Source organism: Oncorhynchus nerka, linkage group LG14, assembly GCF_034236695.1.
Source record: "Oncorhynchus nerka isolate Pitt River linkage group LG14, Oner_Uvic_2.0, whole genome shotgun sequence".
In the NCBI taxonomy this organism is placed as follows: domain Eukaryota; kingdom Metazoa; phylum Chordata; class Actinopteri; order Salmoniformes; family Salmonidae; genus Oncorhynchus; species Oncorhynchus nerka.
The window spans coordinates 10,997,899-11,015,703 of NC_088409.1; the positions used below are offsets into that span (position 1 = coordinate 10,997,899).

Genomic DNA, 17,805 nt, shown 5'->3' on the forward strand with positions numbered 1-17,805 from the left:
CTTCTCTACCTGCATCCGGTCTGTAAATAACTACAGTACTGACTCTTCCCTACCTGCATCCTGTCTGTAAATAACTACCGTACTGACTCTTCTCTACCTGCATCCTGTCTGTTTATAACTAATGAACTGACTCTTCCCTACCTGCATCCTGTCTGTAAATAACTACAGTACTGACTCTTCTCTACCTGCATCCTGTCTGTTTATAACTAATGAACTGACTCTTCCCTACCTGCATCCTGTCTGTAAATAACTACAGTACTGACTCTTCCCTACCTGCATCCTGTCTGTTTATAACTAATGAACTGACTCTTCCTACCTGCATCCTGTCTGTAAATAACTACAGTACTGACTCTTCCCTACCTGCATCCTGTCTGTAAATAACTACCGTACTGACTCTTCTCTCCTGCATCCTGTCTGTAAATAACTACAGTACTGACTCTTCCCTACCTGCATCCTGTCTGTCTGTAAATAACTAATGAACTGACTCTTCCCTACCTGCATCCTGTCTGTAAATAACTACAGTACTGACTCTTCCCTACCTGCATCCTGACTGTAAATAACTACCGAACTGACTCTTCTCTACCTGCATCCTGTCTGTTTATAACTAATGAACTGACTCTTCCCTACCTGCATCCTGTCTGTAAATAACTACAGTACTGACTCTTCTCTACCTGCATCCTGTCTGTTTATAACTAATGAACTGACTCTTCCTACCTGCATCCTGTCTGTAAATAACTACAGTACTGACTCTTCCCTACCTGCATCCTGTCTGTAAATAACTACCGTACTGACTCTTCTCTACCTGCATCCTGTCTGTAAATAACTGCATCTGTATGTTTATAAATAACTACAGTACTGACTCTTCTCTACCTGCATCCTGTCTGTAAATAACTACAGTACTGACTCTTCTTTCTGTACTGTATTGTAAATAACTACAGTCCTGTCTGACTCTTCCCTACCTGCATCCTGTCTGTAAATAACTACCGAACTGACTCTTCTCTACCTGCATCCTGTCTGTAAATAACTACAGTACTGACTCTTCTCTACCTGCATCCTGTCTGTAAATAACTACAGTACTGACTCTTCCCTACCTGCATCCTGTCTGTTTATAACTAATGAACTGACTCTTCCCCTACCTGCATCCTGTCTGTAAATAACTACAGTACTGACTCTCTTCCCTACCTGCATCCTGTCTGTAAATAACTACCGTACTGACTCTTCTCTACCTGCATCCTGTCTGTTTATAACTAATGAACTGACTCTTCCCTACCTGCATCCTGTCTGTAAATAACTACAGTACTGACTCTTCTCTACCTGCATCCTGTCTGTTTATAACTAATGAATTGACTCTTCCCTACCTGCATCCTGTCTGTAAATAACTACAGTACTGACTCTTCCCTACCTGCATCCTGTCTGTAAATAACTACCGTACTGACTCTTCTCTACCTGCATCCTGTCTGTAAATAACTACCGTACTGACTCTTCTTTCTGTACTGTATTGTAAATAACTACAGTACTGACTCTTCTCTACCTGCATCCTGTCTGTAAATAACTACAGTACTGACTCTTTCTTTCTGTACTGTATTGTAAATAACTACAGTACTGACTCTTGTCTACCTGCATCCTGTCTGTAAATAACTACAGTACTGACTCTTCTCTACTGCATCCTGTCTGTAAATAACTACCGTACTGACTCTTCTCTACCTGCATCCTGTCTGTAAATAACTACCGTAACTGACTCTTCTTTCTATACTGTATTGTAAATAACTACCGTACTGACTCTTCTTTACCTGCATCCTGTCTGTAAATAACTACAGTACTGACTCTTCTTTCTATACTGTATTGTAAATAACTACAGTACTGACTCTTCTCTACCTGCATCCTGTCTGTAAATAACTGACTCTTCTTTCTGTACTGTATTGTAAATAAGCTGACTCTTGTCTACCTGCATCCTGTCTGTAAATAACTACAGTACTGACTCTTCTCTACCTGCATCCTGTCTGTAAATAACTACCGTTGACTCTTTCTCTACCTGCATCCTGTCTGTAAATAACTACAGTACTGACTCTTCTACCTGTACTAATGAACTGACTCTTCTTTCCTGTACTGTAAAATAACTACCGTACTGACTCTTCTCTTACCTGCATCCTGTCTGTAAATAACTACAGTACTGACTCTTCTTTCTATACTGTATTCTTCTTTACCTGTAAATAACTACAGTACTGACTCTTCTCTACCTGCATCCTGTCTGTAAATAACTACAGTACTGACTCTTCTTTCTATACTGTATTGTAAAATAACTACAGTACTGACTCTTCCCTACCTGCATCTTGTCTGTAAATAACTACAGTACTGACTCTTCTCTACCTGCATCCTGTCTGTAAATAACTACCGTACTGACTCTTCTTTCTATACTGTATTGTAAATAACTACAGTACTGACTCTTCCTACCTGCATCCTGTCTGTAAATAACTACCGTACTGACTCTTCTCTACCTGCATCCTGTCTGTAAATAACTACCGTGGACTCTTCTTTCTGTACTGTATTGTAAATAACTACAGTACTGACATCCTGTACTGTATTGTAAATAACTACAGTACTGACTCTTCTCTACCTGCATCCTGTCTGTAAATAACTACAGTCTGACTCTTCTTTCTGTACTGTATTGTAAATAACTACAGTACTGACTCTTCCCTACCTGCATCCTGTCTGTAAATAACTACCGAACTGACTCTTCTCTACCTGCATCCTGTCTGTAAATAACTACCGAACTGACTCTTCTCTACCTGCATCCTGTCTGTAAATAACTACAGTACTGACTCTTCCCTACCTGCATCCTGTCTGTTTATAACTAATGAACTGACTCTTCCCTACCTGCATCCTGTCTGTAAATAACTACAGTACTGACTCTTCCCTACCTGCATCCTGTCTGTAAATAACTACCGTACTGACTCTTCTCTACCTGCATCCTGTCTGTTTATAACTAATGAACTGACTCTTCCCTACCTGCATCCTGTCTGTAAATAACTACAGTACTGACTCTTCCCTACCTGCATCCTGTCTGTAAATAACTACCGTACTGACTCTTCTCTACCTGCATCCTGTCTGTAAATAACTACCGTACTGACTCTTCTTTCTGTACTGTATTGTAAATAACTACAGTACTGACTCTTCTCTACCTGCATCCTGTCTGTAAATAACTACAGTACTGACTCTTCTTTCTGTACTGTATTGTAAATAACTACAGTACTGACTCTTCCCTACCTGCATCCTGTCTGTAAATAACTACAGTACTGACTCTTCTCTACCTGCATCCTGTCTGTAAATAACTACCGTACTGACTCTTCTCTACCTGCATCCTGTCTGTAAATAACTACAGTACTGACTCTTCTTTCTATACCTGCATCCTGTCTGTAAATAACTACTGACTCTTCCTACCTGCATCCTGTCTGTTTATAACTAATGAACTGACTCTTCCCTACCTGCATCCTGTCTGTAAATAACTACAGTACTGACTCTTCCCTACCTGCATCCTGTCTGTAAATAACTACCGTACTGACTCTTCTCTACCTGCATCCTGTCTGTAAATAATGAACTGACTCTTCCCTACCTGCATCCTGTCTGTAAATAACTACAGTACTGACTCTTCTTTCTGTACTGTATTGTAAATAACTACAGTACTGACTCTTCTCTACCTGCATCCTGTCTGTAAATAACTACAGTAACTCTTCTTTCTGTACTGTATTGTAAATAACTGTACTGACTCTTGTCTACCTGCATCCTGTCTGTAAATAACTACAGTACTGACTCTTCTCTACCTGCATCCTGTCTGTAAATAACTACCGTACTGACTCTTCTCTACCTGCATCCCTGTCTGTAAATAACTACAGTACTGACTCTTCTTTCTATAACTGAACTATCCGTACTGACTCTTCTTTACCTGCATCCTGTCTGTAAATAACTACAGTACTGACTCTTCTTTCTGTACTGTATTGTAAATAACTGCACTGACTCTTCTCTACCTGCATCCTGACTCTTCTCTACCTGCATCCTGTCTGTAAATAACTACAGTACTGACTCTTCTTTCTGTACTGTATCCTGTCTGTAAATAACTACAGTACTGACTCTTCTCTACCTGCATCCTGTCTGTAAATAACTGACTCTTCCCTACCTGCACAGTACTGACTCTTCTCTACCTGCATCCTGTCTGTAAATAACTACAGTACTGACTCTTCTCTACCTGCATCCTGTCTGTAAATAACTACCGTACTGTATTGTAAATAACTGACTCTTCTTTCTATACTGTATTGTAAATAACTACCGTACTGACTCTTCTTTACCTGCATCCTGTCTGTAAATAACTACAGTACTGACTCTTCTTTCTATACTGTATTGTAAATAACTACAGTACTGACTCTTCTCTACCTGCATCCTGTCTGTAAATAACTACCGTACTGACTCTTCTTTCTATACTGTATTGTAAATAACTACAGTACTGACTCTTCCCTACCTGCATCTTGTCTGTAAATAACTACCGTACTGACTCTTCTCTACCTGCATCCTGTCTGTAAATAACTACCGTACTGACTCTTCTTTCTATACTGTATTGTAAATAACTACAGTACTGACTCTTCCCTACCTGCATCTTGTCTGTAAATAACTACCGTACTGACTCTTCTCTACCTGCATCCTGTCTGTAAATAACTACCGTACTGACTCTTCTTTCTGTACTGTATTGTAAATAACTACAGTACTGACCCTTCTTTCTGTACTGTATTGTAAATAACTACAGTACTGACTCTTCTCTACCTGCATCCTGTCTGTAAATAACTACAGTACTGACTCTTCTTTCTCCTGTCTGTTTATAACTGTATTGTAAAAATAACTACAGTACTGACTCTTGTCTACCTGCATCCTGTCTGTAAATAACTACCGAACTGACTCTTCTCTACCTGCATCCTGTCTGTAAATAACTACCGAACTGACTCTTCTCTACCTGCATCCTGTCTGTAAATAACTACAGTACTGACTCTTCCCTACCTGCATCCTGTCTGTTTATAACTAATGAACTGACTCTTCCTACCTGCATCCTGTCTGTAAATAACTACAGTACTGACTCTTCCCTACCTGCATCCTGTCTGTAAATAACTACCGTACTGACTCTTCTCTACCTGCATCCTGTCTGTTTATAACTAATGAACTGACTCTTCCCTACCTGCATCCTGTCTGTAAATAACTACAGTACTGACTCTTCCCTACCTGCATCCTGTCTGTAAATAACTACCGTACTGACTCTTCTCTACCTGCATCCTGTCTGTAAATAACTACCGTACTGACTCTTCTTTCTGTACTGTATTGTAAATAACTACAGTACTGACTCTTCTCTACCTGCATCCTGTCTGTAAATAACTACAGTACTGACTCTTCTTTCTGTATCTGTCTGTAAATAACTACAGTACTGACTCTTGTCTACCTGCATCCTGTCTGTAAATAACTACAGTACTGACTCTTCTCTACCTGCATCCTGTCTGTAAATAACTACAGTACTGACTCTTCTTTACCTGCATCCTGTCTGTAAATAACTACAGTACTGACTCTTCCCTACCTGCATCCTGTCTGTTTATAACTAATGACTCTTCCCTGCACTACAGTTGACCTTCTACCTGCATCCTGTCTGTAAATAACTACAGTACTGACTCTTCCCTACCTGCATCCTGTCTGTAAATAACTACCGTACTGACTCTTCTCTACCTGCATCCTGTCTGTTTATAACTAATGAACTGACTCTTCCCTACCTGCATCCTGTCTGTAAATAACTACAGTACTGACTCTTCTCTACCTGCATCCTGTCTGTTTATAACTAATGACTCTTCTTTCCTGCACTGACTCTTCCCTACCTGCATCCTGTCTGTAAATAACTACAGTACTGACTCTTCTCCTACCTGCATCCTGTCTGTAAATAACTACCGTACTGACTCTTCTCTACCTGCATCCTGTCTGTAAATAACTACCGTACTGACTCTTCTTTCTGTACTGTATTGTAAATAACTACAGTACTGACTCTTCTCTACCTGCATCCTGTCTGTAAATAACTACAGTACTGACTCTTCTTTCTGTACTGTATTGTAAATAACTACAGTACTGACTCTTCTACCTGCATCCTGTCTGTAAATAACTACAGTCCTGTCTGTACTGACTCTCTCTCTACCTGCATCCTGTCTGTAAATAACTACCGTACTGACTCTTCTCTACCTGCATCCTGTCTGTAAATAACTACAGTACTGACTCTTCTCTTGTCTACCTGCATCCTGTCTGTAAATTATACTGACTAATGAACTGACTCTTCCCTATGCATCCTGTCTGTAAATAACTACAGTACTGACTCTTCCCTACCTGCATCCTGTCTGTAAATAACTACCGTACTGACTCTTCTCTACCTGCATCCTGTCTGTAAATAACTACCGACTCTTCCCCTACCTGCATCTGACTCTTCCCTACCTGCATCCTGTCTGTAAATAACTACAGTACTGACTCTTTCCCTACCTGCATCCTGTCTGTAAATAACTACCTTCTCTACCTGCATCCTGTCTGTAAATAACTACCGTACTGACTCTTCTTTCTGTACTGTATTGTAAATAACTCAGTACTGACTCTTCTTTACCTGCCTGTCTGTAAATAACTACAGTACTGACTCTTCTCTTCTATCCTGTCTGTAAATAACTACAGTACTGACTCTTCTCTACCTGCATCCTGTCTGTAAATAACTACCGAACTGACTCTTCTCTACCTGCATCCTGTCTGTAAATAACTACAGTAACTCTTCCCTACCTGCATCCTGTCTGTTTATAACTAATTCTCTTTCCCTACCTGCATCCTGTCTGTAAATAACTACAGTACTGACTCTTCTCTACCTGCATAACTGTCTGTAAAAATAACTACAGTACTGACTCTTCCCTACCTGCATCCTGTCTGTTTATAACTAATGAACTGACTCTTCCCTACCTGCATCCTGTCTGTAAATAACTACAGTACTGACTCTTCCCTACCTGCATCCTGTCTGTAAATAACTACCGTACTGACTCTTCTCTACCTGCATCCTGTCTGTTTATAACTAATGAACTGACTCTTCCCTACCTTCTGTACTGTCTGTAAATAACTACAGTACTGACTCTTCTCTACCTGCATCCTGTCTGTTTATAACTAATGAACTGACTCTTCCTACCTGCATCCTGTCTGTAAATAACTACAGTACTGACTCTTCTCTACCTGCATCCTGTCTGTAAATAACTACAGTACTGACTCTTCTCTACCTGCATCCTGTCTGTAAATAACTACAGTACTGACTCTTCTTTCTGTACTGTATTGTAAATAACTACAGTACTGACTCTTCTCTACCTGCATCCTGTCTGTAAATAACTACAGTACTGACTCTTCTTTCTATACTGTACTCTGTAAATAACTACAGTACTGACTCTTCTCTACCTGCATCCTGTCTGTAAATAACTACCGTACTGACTCTTCTCTACCTGCATCCTGTCTGTAAATAACTACCGTACTGACTCTTCTTTACTATCTGTCTTGTAAATAACTACAGTACTGACTCTTCCCTACCTGCATCTGTCTGTAAATAACTACCGTACTGACTCTTCTCTACCTGCATCCTGTCTGTAAATAACTACCGTACTGACTCTTCTCTACCTCATCCTGTACTGTACTGTAAATAACTACAGTACTGACTCTTCTTCTTCTGTACTGTACTGTCTGTAAATAACTACAGTACTGACTCTTCTCTACCTGCATCCTGTCTGTAAATAACTACAGTACTGACTCTTCTTTCTACCTACTGTATTGTAAATAACTACAGTACTGACTCTTCTCTACCTGCATCCTGTCTGTAAATAACTACAGTACTGACTCTTCTTTCTGTACTGTATTGTAAATAACTACAGTACTGACTCTTCTCTACCTGCATCCTGTCTGTAAATAACTACAGTACTGACTCTTCTCTACCTGCATCCTGTCTGTAAATAACTACCGTACTGACTCTTCTCTACCTGCATCCTGTCTGTAAATAACTGACTCTTCTTTCTACCTGCATCCTGTCTGTAAATAACTACAGTACTGACTCTTCTCTACCTGCATCCTGTCTGTAAATAACTACCGACTCTTCTTTACTGACTGTCTTCTTTCTGACTCTTCCCTACCTGCATCCTGTCTGTAAATAACTACAGTACTGACTCTTCTCTACCTGACCTGTCTTAAAATAACTACCGTTCTTCTTTCTATACTGTATTGTAAATAACTACAGTACTGACTCTTCCCTACCTGCATCTTGTCTGTAAATAACTACCTGTACTGACTCTTCTCTACCTGCATCCTGTCTGTAAATAACTACCGTACTGACTCTTCTTTCTATACTGTATTGTAAATAACTACAGTACTGACTCTTCCTACCTGCATCTTGTCTGTAAATAACTACCGTACTGACTCTTCTCTACCTGCATCCTGTCTGTAAATAACTACCGTACTGACTCTTCTTTCTGTACTGTATTGTAAATAACTACAGTCCTGTCTGTAAATAACTGACCCTTCTTTCTGTACTGTATTGTAAATAACTACAGTACTGACTCTTCTCTACCTGCATCCTGTCTGTAAATAACTACAGTACTGACTCTTCTTTCTGTACTGTATTGTAAATAACTACAGTACTGACTCTTCTCTACCTGCATCCTGTCTGTAAATAACTACCGAACTGACTCTTCTCTACCTGCATCCTGTCTGTAAATAACTACCGAACTGACTCTTCTCTACCTGCATCCTGTCTGTAAATAACTACAGTACTGACTCTTCCCTACCTGCATCCTGTCTGTTTATAACTAATGAACTGACTCTTCCCTACCTGCATCCTGTCTGTAAATAACTACAGTACTGACTCTTCCCTACCTGCATCCTGTCTGTAAATAACTACCGTACTGACTCTTCTCTACCTGCATCCTGTCTGTTTATAACTAATGAACTGACTCTTCCCTTCTGTATCCTGTCTGTAAATAACTACAGTACTGACTCTTCTCTACCTGCATCCTGTCTGTTTATAACTAATGAACTGACTCTTCCCTACCTGCATCCTGTCTGTAAATAACTACAGTACTGACTCTTCTCTACCTGCATCCTGTCTGTAAATAACTACAGTGCTGACTCTTCTCTACCTGCATCCTGTCTGTAAATAACTACCGTTCTCTACCTGACTCTTCTTTCTGTACTGTATTGTAAATAACTACAGTACTGACTCTTCTCTACCTGCATCCTGTCTGTAAATAACTACAGTACTGACTCTTCTTTCTGTACTGTATTGTAAATAACTACAGTACTGACTCTTGTCTACCTGCATCCTGTCTGTAAATAACTACAGTACTGACTCTTCTCTACCTGCATCCTGTCTGTAAATAACTACCGTACTGACTCTTCTTTCTGTCTGTCTGTAAATAACTACAGTACTGACTCTTCTCTACCTGCATCCTGTCTGTAAATAACTACAGTACTGACTCTTCTTTCTGTACTGTATTGTAAATAACTCTTTGACTCTTCTACCTGCATCCTGTCTGTAAATAACTACAGTACTGACTCTTCTCTACCTGCATCCTGTCTGTAAATAACTACCGTACTGACTCTTCTTTACCTGCATCCTGTCTGTAAATAACTACAGTACTGACTCTTCTTTCTATACTGTATTGTAAATAACTACAGTACTGACTCTTCTCTACCTGCATCCTGTCTGTAAATAACTACCGTACTGACTCTTCTTTCTATACTGTATTGTAAATAACTACAGTACTGACTCTTCCCTACCTGCATCTTGTCTGTAAATAACTACCGTACTGACTCTTCTCTACCTGCATCCTGTCTGTAAATAACTACCGTACTGACTCTTCTTTCTGTACTGTATTGTAAATAACTACAGTACTGACTCTTCTTTCTGTACTGTATTGTAAATAACTACAGTACTGACTCTTCTCTACCTGCATCCTGTCTGTAAATAACTACAGTACTGACTCTTCTCTACCTGCATCCTGTCTGTAAATAACTACAGTACTGACTCTTCTTTCTGTACTGTATTGTAAATAACTACAGTACTGACTCTTCTCTACCTGCATCCTGTCTGTAAATAACTACAGTACTGACTCTTCTTTCATACTGTCTGTAAATAACTACAGTACTGACTCTTCCTATCCTGTCTCTAAAATAACTACAGTACTGACTCTTCTCTACCTGCATCCTGTCTGTAAATAACTACAGTACTGACTCTTCTCTACCTGCATCCTGTCTGTAAATAACTACAGTACTGACTCTTCTTTCTATACTGTATTGTAAATAACTACAGTACTGACTCTTCTTTCTGTACTGTATTGTAAATAACTACAGTACTGACTCTTCTTTCTGTGATGTATTTGAACTCACTTTGTATTGATTTTATTTTATCTTTGTTGAATACTTTACATGTTGGTTGCGCTGTTTGTGCAGAGAGCTTGAGAGTAAGCGTTTCATTGTAGTGTACTGTGTAAACCTACGATGTGCATATGCAAATCAACTTTGATCCAATTGGAAGGTGAAGTCAGGCCAGGCTGCTGGGGTAGAGGTGTTCATGCCGAAGTGTGCGGAGGACGGGAGCTACGTGGCTTTGCAGTGTCTGGGAAAGAGTTGCTTCTGTCTGGACCTCCTGGGAGAGAGACACGCCACTATCCCTTCAGGACAGACTGTTCAGTGTGAGTAGGCAGATCCACCACACGTCAGACACAGATTAAGCCTAGGCCTGGACTGAAAAGCATGTTCCGTGGAGATTGAAATTGCTTCTTAGTCCAAGACCAGGTTTAATCTGTGTCCGGTAAACTGGCCCATAGTGTGCAGTCCATCTAGCTGTATTACCTTGCCCTGGTCCAAACCACTACATTATTAATGGAGTAGGGTGCCCTGGTCCAAACCACTACGTTATTAAGGGGGGTAGGATGCCTTGGTCCAAACCACTACATTATTAAGGTAGGGTGCCCTGGTCCAAACCACTACATTATTAAGGGGTAGGGTAGGATGCCTTGGTCCAAACCACTACATTATTAAGTGGGTGCCCTGGTCCAAACCACTACGGGGGGTGCCCTGGTCCAAACCACTACATTATTAAGTGGGTAGTAAACCACTACATTATTAAGGTGCCTTGGTCCAAACCACTACATTATTAAGGGGTAGGGTGCCCTGGTCCAAACCACTACGTTATTAAGGGGGGTAGGATGCCTTGGTCCAAACCACTACATTATTAAGTGGGTAGGGTGCCCTGGTCCAAACCACTACGTTATTAAGTGGGTAGGGTGCCCTGGTCCAAACCACTACATTATTAAGGGGGTAGGGTGCCCTGGTCCAAACCACTACGTTATTAAGGGGTAGGGTGCCCTGGTCCAAACCACTACATTATTAAGGGGGTAGGCCCTGGTCCAAACCACTACATTATTAAGGGGGTAGGGTGCCCTGGTCCAAACCACTACATTATTAAGGGGTAGGGTGCCCTGGTCCAAACCACTACATTATTAAGGGGTAGGGTGCCCTGGTCCACTACATTATTAGGGTGCCCTGGTCCAAACCACTACATAGGGTGCCCTGGTTAAACCACTAAACATTATTAAAGGGGTAGGGTGCCCTGGTCCAAACCACTACATTATTAAGGGGTAGGGTGCCCTGGTCCAAACTACTACATTATTAAGCCCCTGGTCCAAACCACTACATTATTAAGGGGGTAGGGGTGCCCTGGTCCAAACCACTACATTATTAAGGGGGTAGGGTGCCCTGGTCCAAACCACTACATTATTAAGTGGGTAGGGTGCCCTGGTCCAAACCACTACATTATTAAGGGGGTAGGATGCCTGGTCCAAACCACTACATTATTAATGGAAACTACTACATTATAGGGGTGGGTGCCCTGGTCCAAACCACTACATTATTAAGGGGGTAGGATGCCTTGGTCCAAACTACTACATTATTAAGGGGGTAGGGTGCCCTGGTCCAAACTACTACATTACATTATTAAGGGGGTAGGGTGCCTTGGTCCAAACTACTACATTATTAAGGGGGTAGGGTGCCCTGGTCCAAACTACTACATTATTAAGGGGGTAAACTACTACATTATTAAGGGGTGCCCTGGTCCAAACTACTACATTATTAAGGGGGTAGGGTGCCCTGGTCCAAACTACTACATTATTAAGGGGGTAGGGTGCCCTGGTCCAAACTACTACATTATTAAGGGGGTAGGGTGCCCTGGTCCAAACTACTACATTATTAAGGGGGTAGGGTGCCCTGGTCCAAACCACTACATTATTAATTAAGGCGGTAGGGTGCCATTTTGGACATAACAATTGTTTGAGCTATTCCTCTGTCTCCAGGTCCTCCCCCTCTCTCCCCTTCCCTCCCCAGGGTCAGCTCCAGGCTCCTGTTCCCTGGCGATGGCTGAGGTGGACCAATTCCAGGAGGAGGCTGAGCGTCTGGTCCTCCTCTCCAACAGCTCCCACATCCCTCTGGGCTACAGGTAACCCTGAAGACACCTGGGTGTTTACCCAGCACATTATTGGACCATGTATAGAGTGTGACTATATTTATTTATAATATTAATAATATGTTGTATTTTAAATAAAGACACTGTACTGTTCCGTTAGTCAGAACCTCTCCAACATGTTTGTGTGTCAACTCATGCTCTTCTGCTGGATGTTCTCCTCTGGGGTACCAGCTACCTGCTGGCTGAAGGTCTCCGTCTGACCTCTGACGAGCTACTCCACGCCCTCTCCTCCTCCGACCAGACCACGCTGCTCTCTGATAGGCTGCTGAGCCACTCACACTCTGCTCTACGACTTGCTGCCCACTCCAGTATGTGTCTGGTGTGATGTCATATCCTCTGGATATGTCGTCATATCCTTTTCTGCGTGACGTGCTCTACTACTTGTTTCTTTCATTGCCAGGAGTTAACTACTAATGAGTGTTAGGTGGCTACTGTTGTAATATTTAGTGTCATCTCAATGTCATTGTTTCTCTGTCATAGTGTTGTTGTTGTTGTTGTTATTAACTGAAACATGTCGTTAATATTGCAGTCAAACACGCTGTGAACATACGTGTTGTATTTTCTCTCCCAGCTCTGCGGTTCTATTGGCAGAGCCAGCAGGCAGCATCTGTGGAGGAGAGACCGTCTCTACTGCTGGGCTACCAGCCCTACAGGCCCCAGTGTGATGCCCACAGACAGTGGCTGCCCACCCAGTGCCACCCCAGCACAGGTCATAGTCACACCTCCGACCTCTGACCTCCAACCCAACTCTACATTGTAACTGTAGTAGTGTAACACAAGCCACAGTACAGTATACCTTCTCTAGACCCTTCTAGAAGGACACCTCTCATAATGAGCAACGTCTCATTGTTTCATTCATAATATGTTGATTGGAAACAGATAAGAATAATGAAGTAGCTACAGTGGCGTTATATTGACTGAGTTGTAACTGTCTCCAGGTCAGTGTTATATTGATTGAGTTGTAACTGTCTCCAGGTCAGTGTTATATTGACTGAGTTGTAACTGTCTCCAGGTCAGTGTTATATTGACTGAGTTGTAACTGTCTCCAGGTCAGTGTTATATTGACTGAGTTGTAACTGTCTCCAGGTCAGTGTTATATTGAACTGGTCAGTTTATATTGACTGAACTGTCTCCAGGTCAGTGTTATATTGACTGAGTTGTAACTGTCTCCAGGTCAGTGTTATATTGACTGAGTTGTAACTGTCTCCAGGTCAGTGTTATATTGAAGTGTAACTGTTCAGTATATTGACTGTCTCCAGGTCAGTGTTATATTGACTGAGTTGTAACTGTCTCCAGGTCAGTGTTATATTGACTGAGTTGTAACTGTCTCCAGGTCAGTGTTATATTGACTGAGTTGTAACCCAGGTCAGTGTTATCCCTGTCTCAGGTCAGTGTTATATTGACCAACTGTCTCCAGGTCAGTGTAATTGACTGAGGAACTGTCAGGTCAGTCTATATTGACTGAGTTGTAACTGTCCATCAGTGTTTTATTGACTGTTGTAACTGTCTCCAGGTCAGTGTTATATTGACTGAGTTGTAACTGTCTCCAGGTCAGTGTTATATTGACTGAGTTGTGATACCCATTGTTCTGTAGGTCAGTGTTATATTGATTGAGAACTGTCTCCAGGTCAGTGTTATATTGACACTGTCTCCATTGTTCTGTATGTAAGGTCATAGCACCCATTGTTCTGTATGTCTCCAGGTCAGTGTTGGTGTGTGGATGAGGAAGGAGGATACATCCCAGCTTCCCTGACCAGTCGCAGAGACCATTGTTCTGTATGTAAGGATAGCACCCATTGTTCTGTATGTAAGGATAGCACCCATTGTTCTGTATGTAAGGATAGCACCCATTGTTCTGTATGTAAGGATAGCACCCATTGTTCTGTATGTAAGGATAGCACCCATTGTTCTGTATGTAAGGATAGCACCCATTGTTCTGTCTGTAAGGATAGCACCCATTGTTCTGTATGTAAGGATAGCACCCATTGTTCTGTATGTAAGGATAGCACCCATTGTTCTGTATGTAAGGATAGCACCCATTGTTCTGTATGTAGCAGGATTGTTCTGTATGTAAGGATAGCACCCATTGTTCTGTATGCACCCATTGTTCTGTATGTAAGGATAGCACCCATTGTTCTGTATGTAAGGATAGCACCCATTGTTCTGTATGTAAGGATGTAAGCACCCATTGTTCTGTATGTAAGGATAGCACCCATTGTTCTGTATGTAAGGATAGCACCCATTGTTCTGTATGTAAGGATAGCACCCATTGTTCTGTATGTAAGGATAGCACCCATTGTTCTGTATGTAAGGATAGCACCCATTGTTCTGTATGTAAGGATAGCACTCCTCCGATCTGCTTTTGTCGGTGTTCAATGATTTGAGTTGTTTTCTGGAAATGTCCTCTCGTCTTCCAGGCCAGACCCGGTGTCAGAGAGGTTATGCTCAGGCTCTGCTCTCTGATTGGACACAGTCCTCCTACAACCCAACTTGTGAAGTGGTGAATATCCTCGTCAGAATGTTGAGCATAAATATCAGGAAATTGTCTGTCTCCTTGTTGTAACTTCTGTCGGTCTCCTCCTTGTTGTAACTTCTGTCGGTCTCCTCCTTGTTGTAACTTCTGTCTCCTCCTTGTTGTAACTTCTGTCTCCTCCTTGTAACTTCTGTCTGTCTCCTTGGTGTAACTTCTGTCTCCTCCTTGTTGTAACGTCTGTCTGTCTCCTCCTTGTTGTAACGTCTATCTGTGTCTCTCAGAGGGGTTGGTATAAAGCACGACACTAGTTTCTATTGGACAATAAAGTCTTCTTCTATTGTCCTGTATGTACAGTATGTGTCCTTGATAACAGCGGTTGTGGTGCTGTCTGTGTGTTTCCAGAGTGGCCAGTTCTCTGTGCTCCAGAAGGGGTCTTCAGGTGGAGGTGGAGCCTGGTGTGTCAGTCCTGTTTCTGGGGAAACCATCCAGCCTGCTACCCTGAGTCCCAGTGGAGACCTCACATGTACTGACATGTTAACACACTGCACATATTACAATCAATCACTTATTACAATCAATCACTTATAACAATCAATCACATATAACAATCAATCACTTATAACAATCAATCACATATTACAATCAATCACATATTACAATCAATCACTTTTTACAATCAATCACTTATTACAATCAATCACTTATAACAATCAATCACTTATTACAATCAATCACTTATAACAATCAATCACTTATACAATCAATCACTTATTACAATCAATCACTTATAACAATCAATCACTTATTACAATCAATCACTTATTACAATCAATCACTTATTACAATCAATCACTTTTTACAATCAATCACTTATTACAATCAATCACATTTAACAATCAATCACTTATTACAATCAATCACTTATAACAATCAATCACTTATTACAATCAATCACATATAACAATCAATCACTTATAACAATCAATCACTTAGTGGTCCAACCATTTTGGGACAGACATGTTCATATACTTCCCTTTTCAAGAAATATCATTTCATTGTTTATCACATTGTTTATAAAATCCATCTGAAGGACTCAACTACTTCACATCTTGTTTGCCGTTTGCAGTTTGCTAAATCAAAAGTTGAACATGTATAACAGGATGATCTTTAAACCATCTCCTCTCTGTCCTCCATGTGTCTCTCTAGGTCCTAGCTGGTGTCAGTTGTTGACAGACAGTGGTCAGTCTGTGGTGGGTTATGAACCGGAGTGTCAGGTGGATGGAAGGCTGTTCTCCCCGCTGCAGTGTGACCAGACAGACTGCTGGTGTGTGTCTCAGACAGATGGACAGGAGCTGCCTGGAACCAGGACGCCACGTGGCACCGGGAAGACCCCTGCCTGTGACAGTAAGTCTGGTATATATGTCCTGGATGTTTAAAGATGGACAGGAGCTGCCTGGAACCAGGACGCCACACGGCACCGGGAAGACCCCTGCCTGTGACAGTAAGTCTGGTATATATGTCCTGGATGTTTAAAGATGGACAGGAGCTGCCTGGAACCAGGGCGCCACGTGGCAACCAGGGCGCCCTGTGACAGTAAGTCTGGTATATATGTCCTGGATGTTTAAAGATGGACAGGAGCACCGGGAAGACCCCTGCCTGTGACAGTAAGTCTGGTATATATGTCCTGGATGTTTAAAGATGGACAGGAGCTGCCTGGAACCAGGACGCCACGTGGCACCGGGAAGACCCCTGCCTGTGACAGTAAGTCTGGTATATATGTCCTGGATGTTTAAAGATGGACAGGAGCTGCCTGGAACCAGGACGCCACACGGCACCGGGAAGACCCCTGCCTGTGACAGTAAGTCTGGTATATATGTCCTGGATGTTTAAAGATGGACAGGAGCTGCCTGGAACCAGGACGCCCCTGCCTGTGACAGTAAGTCTGGTATATATGTCCTGGATGTTTAAAGATGGACCTGGGAAGACCCCTGCCTGTGACAGTAAGTCTGGTATATATGTCCTGGATGTTTAAAGATGGACAGGAGCTGCCTGGAACCAGGGCGCCACGTGGCACCGGGAAGACGCCTGCCTGTGACAGTAAGTCTGGTATATATGTCCTGGATGTTTAAAGATGGACAGGAGCTGCCTGGAACCAGGGCGCCACACAGCACCGGGAAGACCCCTGCCTCTGACAGTAAGTCTGGTATATATGTCCTGGATGTTTAAAGATGGACAGGAGCTGCCTGGAACCAGGACGCCACACGGCACCGGGAAGACGCCTGCCTGTGACAGTAAGTCTGGTATATATGTCCTGGATGTTTAAAGATGGCCACAGATGTTTACATAAGCACACACACACACACGCACGCAAAAGCGTTTAGTTGGCCAATAACAATATTCCATCTGTTACCAAAAGTTTATTCTAGCTGTACAAAAAGAAAGAAAAACACATCATATTAAAATTCACTATTTATTTACGCATCTCAGTAAAACTTTGTCTTCCATCTATTTACCTGTATTCTCTCTGTCTCCAGGTCCCCAGTGTCCCTCTCCGTTCTCTGACATCCCTGTTACCTACGGTGACGTGGTCTGTCGCTCTGACGTGATTGGTGGCCAGCAGAACTGTGACCTCATCTGTCACCTGGGTTACGAAAGCACACTTCCTGTAAACATGCAGTTTCTGTGTGACGTGGAGACCAGAGCCTGGGTGACAGAGGCCCCACTTCCTCAAGCCTGCCAGAGT

General features: G+C 42.1%; 1 protein-coding gene across 1 annotated transcript in view; it reads left to right on the forward strand.

Moving 5' to 3' along the window:
* Window positions 1–17,805, forward strand: part of tg (thyroglobulin) — a 127,600-nt gene that overhangs the window by 20,922 nt on the left and 88,873 nt on the right. Inside the window, exons 12-20 of the mRNA XM_065027139.1 lie at window positions 10,604–10,760; window positions 12,451–12,562; window positions 12,761–12,897; window positions 13,161–13,298; window positions 14,292–14,369; window positions 15,007–15,101; window positions 15,465–15,585; window positions 16,269–16,466; window positions 17,597–17,803. Coding sequence (XP_064883211.1) covers window positions 10,604–10,760; window positions 12,451–12,562; window positions 12,761–12,897; window positions 13,161–13,298; window positions 14,292–14,369; window positions 15,007–15,101; window positions 15,465–15,585; window positions 16,269–16,466; window positions 17,597–17,803 — 1,243 coding nt within the window. The remainder of the gene's footprint in view (window positions 1–10,603; window positions 10,761–12,450; window positions 12,563–12,760; window positions 12,898–13,160; window positions 13,299–14,291; window positions 14,370–15,006; window positions 15,102–15,464; window positions 15,586–16,268; window positions 16,467–17,596; window positions 17,804–17,805) is intronic.